This window comes from Argopecten irradians, chromosome 3, assembly GCF_041381155.1.
Source record: "Argopecten irradians isolate NY chromosome 3, Ai_NY, whole genome shotgun sequence".
Classification (NCBI taxonomy): Eukaryota; Metazoa; Mollusca; class Bivalvia; order Pectinida; family Pectinidae; genus Argopecten; species Argopecten irradians.
In genome coordinates this window covers 47,293,210-47,306,214 of record NC_091136.1, presented here as the reverse complement: position 1 = coordinate 47,306,214, position 13,005 = coordinate 47,293,210, and the positions used below count along the sequence as shown (strand labels likewise).

General features: G+C 36.7%; 1 protein-coding gene across 1 annotated transcript in view; it reads left to right on the top strand.

The window, feature by feature from the left end:
- Positions 1 to 13,005, top strand: part of LOC138318841 (cleavage and polyadenylation specificity factor subunit 2-like) — a 199,422-nt gene that overhangs the window by 176,490 nt on the left and 9,927 nt on the right. The window contains exons 14-18 of the mRNA XM_069261581.1: positions 3,629 to 3,683; positions 7,964 to 7,997; positions 8,213 to 8,355; positions 9,770 to 9,910; positions 11,896 to 12,073. Coding sequence (XP_069117682.1) covers positions 3,629 to 3,683; positions 7,964 to 7,997; positions 8,213 to 8,355; positions 9,770 to 9,910; positions 11,896 to 12,073 — 551 coding nt within the window. The remainder of the gene's footprint in view (positions 1 to 3,628; positions 3,684 to 7,963; positions 7,998 to 8,212; positions 8,356 to 9,769; positions 9,911 to 11,895; positions 12,074 to 13,005) is intronic.

Here is a 13,005-nt window from a genome sequence, read left to right as displayed (position 1 = left end):
CCCATGCAGATTCAAATACTAGCCATGCAAGATATCCAATACTCTACAACAAGCCATGCAAGATGTCCAAAATACTCTACAACAAGCCATGCAAGATGTCCAAATACTCTACAACAGATGCAGTTCCAAATACTCTACAACAGCCATCAGATGCTCAACATACTCTACAACAAGCCATGCAAGATGTCCAACATACTCTACACAACGCCATGCAAGATGTCCAAATACTCTACAACAAGCCATGCAAGATGTCCAACATACTCTACAACAAGCCATGCAAGATGTCCAACATACTCTACAACAAGCCATGCAAGATGTCCAACATACTCTACAACAAGCCATGCAAGATGTCCAACATACTCTACAACAAGCCATGCAAGATGTCCAACATACTCTACAACATGCCATGCAAGATGTCCAACATACTCTACAACATGCCATGCAAGATATCCAACATACTCTACAACGACAAGCCATGCAAGATGTCCAACATACTCTACAACACATGAGCCAACATACTCTACAACAGCCATGCAAGATGTCCAACATACTCTCTACAACAAGCCATGCAAGATGTCCAACATACTCTACAACAAGCCATGCAAGATGTCCAACATACTCTACAACAAGCCATGCAAGATGTCCAACATACTCTACAACAAGCCATGCAAGATGTCCAACATACTCATACAAAACAAGCCATGCAAGATGTCCAACATACTCTACAACAAGCCATGCAAGATGTCCAACATACTCTACAACAAGCCATGCAAGATGTCCAACATACTCTACAACAAGCCATGCAAGATGTCCAACATACTCTACAACAAGCCATGCAAGATGTCCAACATACTCTACAACACAACAAGCCATGCAAGATGTCCAACATACTCTACAACAAGCCATGCAAGATGTCCAACATACTCTACAACAAGCCATGCAAGATGTCCAACATACTCTACAACAAGCCATGCAAGATGTCCAAAATACTCTACAACAAGCCATGCAAGATGTCCAAAATACTCTACATGGCACACAAGCCATGCAAGATGTCCAACATACTCTACAACAAGCCATGCAAGATGTCCAACATACTCTACAACAAAAGCCATGCAAGATGTCCAACATACTCTACAACAAGCCATGCAAGATGTCCAACATACTCTACAACAAAACCATGCAAGATGTCCAACATACTCTACAACAAGCCATGCAAGATGTCCAACATACTCTACAACAAGCCATGCAAGATGTCCAACATACTCTACAACAAGCCATGCAAGATGTCCAAAATACTCTACAACAAGCCATGCAAGATGTCCAAACCTACATACACAACAGCCATGCAAGATGTCCAACATACTCTACAACAAGCCATGCAAGATGTCCAACATACTCTACAACAAGCCATGCAAGATGTCCAACATACTCTACAACAAGCCATGCAAGATGTCCAACATACTCTACAACAGCATGCAAGATGTCCAACATACTCTACAACAACAGCCATGCAAGATGTCCAACATACTCTACAACAAGCCATGCAAGATGTCCAACATACTCTAAACAAGCCATGCAAGATGTCCAACATACTCTACAACAAGCCATGCAAGATGTCCAAAATACTCTACAACAACAAGCCATGCAAGATGTCCAAAATACTCTACAACAAGCCATGCAAGATGTCCAACATACTCTACAACAAGCCATGCAAGATGTCCATCCAATAACTCTACAACAAGCCATGCAAGATGTCCAAAATACTCTACAACAAGCCATGCAAGATGTCCAACATACTCTACAACAAGCCATGCAAGATGTCCAACATACTCTACAACAAGCCATGCAAGATGTCCAAAATACTCTACAACAAGCCATGCAAGATGTCCAACATACTCTACAACAAGCCATGCAAGATGTCCAACATACTCTACAACAAGCCATGCAAGATGTCCAACATACTCTACAACAAGCCATGCAAGATGTCCAACATACTCTACAACAAGCCATGCAAGATGTCCAAAATACTCTACAACAAGCCATGCAAGATGTCCAACATACTCTACAACAAGCCATGCAAGATGTCCAACATACTCTACAACAAGCCATGCAAGATGTCCAACATACTCTACAACAAGCCATGCAAGATGTCCAACATACTCTACAACAAGCCATGCAAGATGTCCAACATACTCTACAACAAGCCATGCAAGATGTCCAACATACTCTACAACAAGCCATGCAAGATGTCCAAAATACTCTACAACAAGCCATGCAAGATGTCCAACATACTCTACAACAAGCCATGCAAGATGTCCAAAATACTACTACAACAAGCCATGCAAGATGTCCAACATACTCTACTACAACAAGCCATGCAAGATGTCCAACATACTCTACAGCACAACAAGCCATGCAAGATGTCCAACATACTCTACAACAAGCCATGCAAGATGTCCAACATACTCTACAACAAGCCATGCAAGATGTCCAACATACTCTACAACATGCCATGCAAGATGTCCAAAATACTCTACACACAGCCATGCAAGATGTCCACATACTCTACACAGCCATGCAAGATGTCCAAATACTCTACAACAAGCCATGCAAGATGTCCAACATACTCTACAACAAGCCATGCAAGATGTCCAACCATACTCTACAACAACAGCCATGCAAGATGTCCAACATACTCTACACAACAAGCCATGCAAGATGTCCAAAATACTCTACAACAAGCCATGCAAGATGTCCAACATACTCTACAACAAGCCATGCAAGATGTCCAAATACCTAAACAAACCATAAGATGTCCAAATACTCTCAACAACAAGATGTCCAAATACTCTAAACAAGCCATGCAAAATACTCTACAACAAGCCATGCAAATCCAACATACTCTACAACAAGCCATGCAAGATGTCCAAAATACTCTACAACATGCCATGCAAGATGTCCAAAATACTCTACAACAAGCCATGCAAGATGTCCAACATACTCTACAACAAGCCATGCAAGATGTCCAAAATACTCTACAACAAGCCATGCAAGATGTCCAACATACTCTACAACAAGCCATGCAAGATGTCCAACATACTCTACAACAAGCCATACACCTCTGGTTAGCAAGTTTTAAGTCCACATGAAACAGTTGCCTTACTGATCATAGGTTGTAAGGTATCCCAACACATTACTACTAGCCCGCCATTTCTTAATTGGTAGTGTGTCCCACTCAAAACCCACTCAATTGTCAGGTGCTGACCATTGGTCATTGGTCTTTTTCTGGGTACTCTGGCTTTCGTCAACCCCCTAAACCTTAAATTAAACTTAAATGATCCTGGTGGTTAATAGGATGTAAAACAGTACAACCAAACCATAGGGCAGGAATTGGTAGGCTTTCACGCCACCATGTTCTGTCAAATCCTTGACATCAACATCACAGCCCGAATGGAATTGAATCCCCTTCTGATGCTAACTCCCTATGTAGCTTACCTTGTAAAAGGTAGAACCTGTCTTGGCTTTCATTACAAAAAGTCCTTTTATATGAACTCATGATTGAGTATATACAGAAGGGTTAATGCCTCCACTACCTTACTATGTGTTATAATTATTGTTTCCATTGTAGGCCTGAAGACTACACCATACTTGAAGTCCCTGTTCAAGATGAAGAAATGGCAATGGTAAGTTGTAAATAGTAGCAATGACAATGGACAGAGGCAAATTCAACATAAAGTGCTAGGCCAACTGAGAGACGTTCAATGCTTAATTGTGCAAGTTCATTCGCAATCATGGGAAGTCCTTTCATGATCATGGGGAAACTGGGAAAATAATCATAGAGTCCATTTTCCTGATCATAATGGGAAATAATCATGAAGAGTTCATTCTTGATCATGGAAAAATAATCATGGGGAGTCTATCCATTCATAATTATTGAGAAATAATCATGAAGAATCCACTCATGATTAAGGGGGAAATAATGCTTAGTCCATTCATGATCATTGGCAAATAATCATAGAGTGCATTCATACTCATTGGGAAATAATCATGGAGTCCATTCATGATCATTGGGAGTCCATTCAGGATCATTGGATCATGAAGAGTTTATTCATGCCTCAACATTCACACAAATAAGGCCATCCTCAAATAAACCTAGCTGTTTATAGGACAAATCAAACAACCAATCATCCATGACCATGGAAAGTGCATAAGTGATGACAGGGAGAACATTGATCTATAAATTCATGTAAGTCTATTTTTTTTCCATACAATGAAACAGTTTTTCTGATACAGGCTATCCACCAAATAAAAATTAAAACTAAAACAGTTCTGAGAGCAATGAGTACAAAATGAAATTTGAAGTACCTGTAGATATCCAAACTTAGTGTAAGTTCTTAATTGGCAACACATGCTTTTGGCAACAGCACCTGTTTATCATTAGTATTGGCCAGTTATATCTGATCAGAACAGGTTGGAGTTATCTCCCTTCAGTAACCAACATGCCATACTAGTACTGTACTATAGGTCCTAATTTCGTACAGACCAGGTGATGTCGATGCAGCTGTTTGACCCAAAGATTTGGATGTGCTTTCTTTTCTTGTTGTAATGAAGATAAATTCCATACTAGCAAAGCAGCAGACATTTGGCAAAGAAAGTAGAATTTCTTGAATTTGTTCCTACTTCCATACCAAGAAATTAAAGAGAGATGCTCAACTGGTGTTTCTAGTATATATATTTGATCATGAAATACAATGTAGTTGGGAGAAAAATCTCTTGTTAAGCAGACAATACATATGATTTCCAAACAATTATTGTTTGCCAAACTTATTTTACAGACATTGTATATTAAATATACATTTGCAAGTCTTCTAAATTTACTATCACAACTATCTGAGACCATCAATAAAGTTTAGCAATGTCATGATTACTTCATTGAGTCAGTGATATGACCACATTTGGCTGCGATTACACAGTTTCTGAGTTTTACATACAGATAGAATAAAATAGTCTTCATCACATATCTGTAGTCATTAAACATAATTGATTCATATAACAGGGTTTTGCTTCATTGCATCATGAAATGGATAATTGGGGCATAAAGTGTTCATCACACCAGGCCCCGACTTAACAAAACAATTAACTATAGGTTATGAACTGGCTTAGTTAAGTCAAACTTTTGACCTAAGCCTGCACTTATGGTTTATGAAATTGGTGCCAGATCCCTAACTGTCTTGGCCCATTGTATCCTGTTACATCCCAGAAAGATTCTATGTGGAGGCGGGGCGTTCATGTCTTACTCACATTTCTAGTGATATTTTAACAGGATTGGTGAGACTAGAATTTCTGCTGGCTTTTCATTCATTTTCTTTTCCAAATAATGCTCTTGAGGCGCTGAAAATAAATATTACATTACTCGCTTCTGTTCTCTCTAGTGGCTCATTATCAAGCTGTTGATTTCTTCAGTGTAAAACATTTGAGACAACAATTACCCATTGAGAAATCCTCTAAAGTAATCTTCAGGTGTTTCACTATCCAGTTTAAGATAATCAGATAAATTATTATGTTGAATTTATGACTGGAAAAGGAGATAAAATCAGATGTTTGAATGGAAACACATGGAATGGTCTAGTTATCAGTGGTGTAATTGGTTTTGGAGAGTGAGAACAAGAAAAAATCACAACTTGATTTTAGTGGTTGTCAATGAGAATCATGTTCATGGAGATCACTTTTCTGTCAGACATAATCTTCTAACAGTCCAGAGTAAGAGTGACATATTGCATAACGTCCTCTTGTAAAATGTCCTTTTAACCGAGTCAAAGAGAATTGTGTTTGAAATTTGAAAATTGCCTCTGGGTTACCGCCTTCATGACTCCGCCTTGATGGTTTTCCTGCTGAGAAAGAGAGGGAAGGGAGGGGGGGTGTAGTATCCTGGTACATATGTCTGTCCCATGCTGTACAGTCCTGTCCCATCCCAAGGTTACTCTGATACTCTCTACTATGTTTCTCTGGTGTCAATGTATAATCATAGTGTGCAATGCCCAAAAAGACAAAGTGTATGTCACCAGTCAGCTGTCAAATTGTTACCAAGACAACTGTCAAATTGTTACCAAGACAATTGTCAAATTGTTACTAAGACAGCTATCAAATTGTTACCAAGACAATTGTCAAATTGTTACTAAGACATCTATCAAATTGTTACCAAGACAACTGTCAAATTGTTACTAAGACAGCTATCAAATTGTTACCAAGACAATTGTCAAATTGTTACTAAGACAGCTATCAAATTGTTACCAAGACAATTGTCAAATTGTTTGTTACCATGACAAATGTTACCATGACAATTATTGAAATATGTCACCAATTGCAAGATATTGGAGAGAATAACTCCAGTCTACTGTCAAAGTATGTCACCAAGTCAAATTGTTTCTTAATAAGAAAATTGTATTTCACCAAGATGCCTGTTAAGTTCTTTGATACTAAGACATCTGTCAAATTATTTTACCAAGACATCTGTCAAAAAGACATTGTATTGATATGTGTCGATAAGATGCCTATTGAAGTGTGTCTCCTTGTCAACTGTCATTACACCTTTGAGTTGGGTAGTAGGTTTTATACCTCTTACTCTAAATCAGATTGCTTCCATGTAATATTTTTATTTCCTTTTCTGCAATTAAATAGTATTTCAAAATTGTCTTTCATTCTCTGAAAAAAATTCAGTATTGTATGGAAATGACTCATGAATGAAGAGGGGAAAAAAAGAGAGAGATACGGCAGAGATGAAATAATGAAGCGTACCATTTAATTTGACAATTTTGGCAAATAATGGAAATGGTCATGAAGTTTTAAAACCAGATAGGGATGAAGTTTTAAATTCTGTGGAGACATGTGGAGACTACAAAAAAACTTGAGATTTCAATTGATTCAGGGAGTGGTACATACAGTTGAAATTAAACTCAGCAAATACTTCTGTCTACAATTATTGCACTTATTTAATTTTTCTCAATGGAAAAGTTTTACCAAAATGCATGTCAGTCCAGTGGGTTTTAAGTTAATGTAAGAGGAAGCTCCCATTTAAGTTTGACATGCAGTTTAGATGTCAAAATGTTATGTAAGAAATATTTGTCATTCTAAAAATTTAATGATATTTAATGGTTTTGCTCAGTAGGCTTGTTCAAAAAGTTTGTGATCGTGTAAAAGCACTTTCTATTCCTGACACAACCAATAAATATGCAAGCTAGAATTAAACGATGGAGATCACAGGGGTCGACACACGGGATAATACAGTACTGCAAATGCCTTTATATCAATAAACTTCTTTTTAAATGAAAGTGCATCTGTACAGGCATTTATAAAGAAGTATATGTAAAACAGATGTATTTTATTGTAAAAGAAAATCTCTGTGTATGTCAATATGGATTATCTGTATGCTGACTTTGATATCAAAATCTATTAATTTTTACTGATGAAATTAATGTCGAGTCATGGGTTTAATTGTTCATGTTGATTGAGATAACACTAAACTGTAACATTGCATTACATGTTTAATAAAGATCTCTGATGTTTGCTGTAGGTTTTATCAACTATTATAACAGATATATATATATATAGACTGAATGTCATGTGTTATATTATTGTATTCCAATCATTAGATGAAAAATAGATTAAGCTTATAAAGAGTTCATGCAGAGTACCCTTGATATGGCCATAAAATAGTTAGATTATGTTACATTATGTATTAAAAAAAGAAGATGTTTATTTGTTAATAATCAGTTTTTAAACAAATGCATCTTGACATGTATGTAATAATATTTTGTAATCCATTTAGTACAAGTATTTGTTAAATAGATTACTGTAGACATAAATTGAGGCACAGTGTTAATTGTAACCTAACCTGATTTTCTACTTATCACAAATACAGTTATCTTTTTACCTAAAGTTCACCTTTTGTCTTTGTGTGTTTCAGGACAGTGTGGCGCGGGAAGTGGAATCCATGCAAGGTAATTAGATATAGAAGGAATTATTGGCTTTTTTACTGTCTACAAAGCTATGGCTAATTGTTTGTTATGTAGTAGAAAGCTAGTAGTTTTATCAAAGTTCAGGACCAATTACAAATAAGTAAAGATGTGCAGATCCTTATATTAAGGCCCATGACATAAGGTTGAGATTACCTTGAAAAGTTTTAAGAGATGTTTTTATACTTAAACCATTTCAGAAGTTTCTGAGGTGCCCACCAAATGTGTGTCCGCGACAGTCACTCTTGACATTAATGCAAACATACAGTACATAGACTTTGAAGGTCGCTCTGACGGAGAGTCCATCAAGAAAATCCTCAGTCAGATCAAACCTCGGCAGCTGGTAAGTCTACACTAATTATGCAAGTGTTTAATTACCCAGGTGATAAATACTACAATGAATTCAAATGGCTATGGTCAGTGCTGCTTGTCTCTAAACTTTTAGCATTATCATTATGACATGCCTGCAATGGATCAGTATATTTTGACCTCTTAATTCCTGCCAGTTATCCCTGGTAGAAAATTGTCTTTTTGTCTCTTTAACATTTAATTGCAAAAGCAAAAAAAAATTAGCAGTTTTGTGGACTTTGTTTCATTCAAACGACCTCTTCTCAATAACGATAAGGCCCAGGGTACTCATATTTGGCCTGTAATATGCTTGGATGAAGGGCTACCAAAGTTGTGAAAATGAATGACCTTGACCTACTTTTAAGGTCATATGGGTCAAATAGGCTAAAAGCTTTGAACAACTTCTTCTAACTAATTGAGAGGCTCAGGGTAGTTGTATTTAGCCTGTAGCATGCTGAGATGGAGGGTACCAAAGTTGTGGAAAATAATGACCTTGACCTACTTTCAAGGTCACATGGGTCAAACAGGCTAAAATCTTTGAACAACATTTTCTAACTAACCGAGAGATCCATGGTATTCATATATTTAGCCTGTAGCATGCTGAGATGAGGGGCTACCAATGCTGTGAAAAGGTCACAGTGGTCAAATAGTCTAAAAATATTGAAACAACTTCTTCTAACTTACCGAAAGGCCCATTGTTCTCATATTTGGCCAGTGCCACGCTGGGATGAAGGGCTACCAAAGTAATGAAAATGAAGGACCTTGATCTTTACTTTCAAGGTCACATGGTCAAAAAGGCTGAAATATTTTAACGTCTTCTCAATAACCAGAATGCCCAGGGTACTCATATTCACCCTGTAGCATGCTTGGATGAAGGGCTACCAATTTTGTTTATATAATTGACCTTGACCTACTTTCAATGTCATAGGGGTGTGCACGGTGCGTAAACTTTTTACAATTTGAACTTGTTCTACAGTTCTACAAGTGCAATTTAGCTGAAACTTACCTAAAATGTATTTGGCATTGTCCCAACCAAGTTTTGTTATTTTTCGGGTCAATCCGAAATCAAAGGTGGCTGTCACATTTTGAATTTCTTCTCAAGTTCTACCTGTGCGATTTGACTGAAACTTGCCTGAAATGATCCTGATATGATCTCGACAATGTGTTGTTACATCTCTGGCTGATTCCAAATCGAAGATGGCTACCATGACACTATATCTAATTAATTTCCTATAGAACTATTTCCAAGGTAGTCAGATGACCGTTAAGGCCCTTGGGCCTCCTGTTGTGTCTTTTAACATTCTGTGAAGATTTGTGTCTTTAACATTCTGTTAAGCTGAAATAAGAATTAAGTATATTATTGGAACATTACTTCATAGAGAGAGTTAAATCTTCCTTGATGTTTACAGATTCTAGTGCGAGCAGTGACGGAGGCTACTGATGCTTTGGCAGACTATTGTCGGAAGCTTGAGGGTATGGTCCAGGGCAAAATCTTCTCTCCTAAAGTTGGCGATATTGTAGATGTGACCAGGGAAAGCCACATCTATCAGGTATTTTTACCATAGAAACTGAATCGCCATAGCAACACAAAAAAATTTCTATTTCTATATTAGGACCTGTTGCTATATTACTGTTGGGATATATTTTACACTTGTAAGCTCTCAAAGTAATTTTGTAGTACAATGATTATTTTATGTTGACAACCCTTTCAGAGAAATGGTTAAATGACCATACACCTTAAAAGTCTTCTATTATGGAAATATAATTTGGGTACCACAAGTAATGTAATTACATGAAGCTGTGTATAGGAGTCCTGTACAATGCCTGTGGTTATACTGATTGATCCCTCGGCCATTCCTCTCTATATTGAGCCTTGTATGTATTCTCTTCTGTTATTTGATAGCATGTTTATTAAAAAAACACCAATTTTCTCTACCTATAAACTAATTAGAGGTCTTCTAGGGTTTGTAATATTATAGATATTGTACACCTCCTATAAGTGGTAGACTTTAGTTGATGTCTTTATTTCAATCAACAATAAAAATAATTACATGGTAGATAAATAGCTTTGTGAATGTTGCTCATTTAGTGTTGGTAACTTGTGGTGACCAAGATAATTACACAGTTGTGTGTCACAAACCACGACATGTTTTATTCTCTATCTGTATCACAAACCACGACATGTTTTATTCTCTATCTGTGTCACAAACCACGACATGTTTTATTCTCTATCTGTGTCACAAACCACGACATGTTTTATTCTCTATCTGTATCACAAACCACGACATGTTTTATTCTCTATCTGTGTCACAAACCACGACATGTTTTATTCTCTATCTGTGTCACAAACCACGACATGTTTTATTCTCTATCTGTAAATATGTGGTACCTCAAACCACGACATGTTTTATTCTCTATCTGTGTTACAAACCACGACATGTTTTATTCTCTATCTGTGTTACAAACCACGACATGTTTTATTCTCTATCTGTGTCACAAACCACGACATGTTTTATTCTCTATCTGTGTCACAAACCACGACATGTTTTATTCTCTATCTGTATCACAAACCACGACATGTTTTATTCTCTATCTGTGTCACAAACCACGACATGTTTTATTCTCTATCTGTGTCACAAACCACGACATGTTTTATTCTCTATCTGTAAATATGTGGTACCTCAATGGTCATACTGAACTCTCAAAGAGCTTGTATATTTATGTAAGGCCAAAAAAAAATATGTCTGTTTAGGGTTACCCGACCGACCCTAATTTTTACTCCGACCCTAATTTTTGTTTTTCCACTTTTCTATGAAAACAAAATTAAAAGTCAGGATTTCGATCTCAGACTCCGGTTCTGGCCATTATTTTAGAGTGAGAGACACTAAAAAAAAAAAAAAAAATCCTCCCGACCTACCAACCCTATTTTTTTTTGCCAATGTAACCCTAAACAGACATATTATTTTTTTTGGCCTAACAATTGTCTGATTGCCAGACAGTATGTTGCCATGCTCGATGCTTGCACACCCACACATTCAATGTCGAGATCATACACAATCCAAAATACCAAAGATGGTTTGATTGTCTATTGGTAAACCATCATTAGTATACAAATCCTCAGACTTAGTAGAATCTGAGCACTACATTCTAATTCACAACTCTAACTGAACCAATATGCCAGATTCTCTGAATAGCTCTGATCTACTTTTTTTTATCAATGTTAAATAAATTTCAATTTATTTCAAGCTATAGAAACATTAATAGTCATTACTGAGCTAGCAATCATACAAATTTAATATTTTACCTGGTATTTTGTATATATTGTTTCTTTGTATAATTACTACACGGCCAGTAACATACAGAATATTAATATTTTATTTTCATAAGAAAAACAAAATTTAGTTAAGTTGCTGAAAATGATAAACTAGAAAACTATGACCAAATATGTAATACATGGTGGTATGGGAGAGAATCGAAAATCACAAAAAATGTTTAACCATTGGGAAGTTATGACGGTCACACAATTGCTTCACAGGTGAGACTTAGGGACTATGTGGTCAGCGCCCTGGACTTCCAGAAGGCTAAGGACACAGAGCTGGCCTGGCTTGAAGGAATGCTGGATATGAGTCAAGGGAAGACAGATACCAGACCCATGTTTGAACTGGAGGAAAGTGAGCTTTCGGAGGAGGCTAGGGAAAAGAGGCTTCAGCAAGGTAAGTCTGGTGTTAAAACTGTCTATTGTACTCATGAAAAACTCATGTAAAGAGAAAATTTGTTATAAGTCAAGTGATACTCCTTAACATAAGCGATACAATGTACATGTATATCCATGGAGACCTCTGTATATAGAGAATCAATTATCACCAATGTGGTATTATTTATATATAATGACACATATCCCTTGTTGAAATCCTATTGAGCTCTGTATTTGGTAGTTATGCTGATGTTCGAACCTCTTTAGAATGACAATGTCCCTGTTATGTCCGTGTTAATCTCCATTCTTTGAAGCTATGCTGACGTTGTTCTTACCTCTTTAGGTCCAGGGAAATCTCTATATTTTGAAGCTATGCTGATGTTGTTCTAACCTCATTAGAATGACAATGTCCCAGCTATGTCCATGAAAATCTCTATATTTTGAAGCTATGCTGTTGTTCTAACCTCTTTAGAATGGCAATGTCCATGGAAATCTCTGTATTTTGAAGCTATGCTGATGTTGTTCTAACCTCTTTAGAATGACAATGTCCCAGCTATGTCCATGCAAATCTCTGTATTTTGAAGCCATGTTGATGTCCTAACCTCTCTAGAATGGCAATTCGGTTACTTCCATGGAAAGCTCTGTATAAGCAACAATTTTGTAGCCATGCTGATACACATGTGATTGCTTTAGAATGATCAATTACTTCTTCTATTTATTAACCTTTTTAAGACTACAGGACAGTCTTCATTTAATGGAATTCTGTTATACTTTAAAAGCATTACACTACTACACCATATCATGGAAAGGCTAATCAAGTGATCTACAAAAAAAAAATATGGTAAATGTCTTTGGGACCAAATAGATAATGACTTTCCAGAACAGACAAAACAATTCAGAAAAAAGTTAGTAATTATGTTATATCTTTTCTTACTCGTTACGTAGAAAACA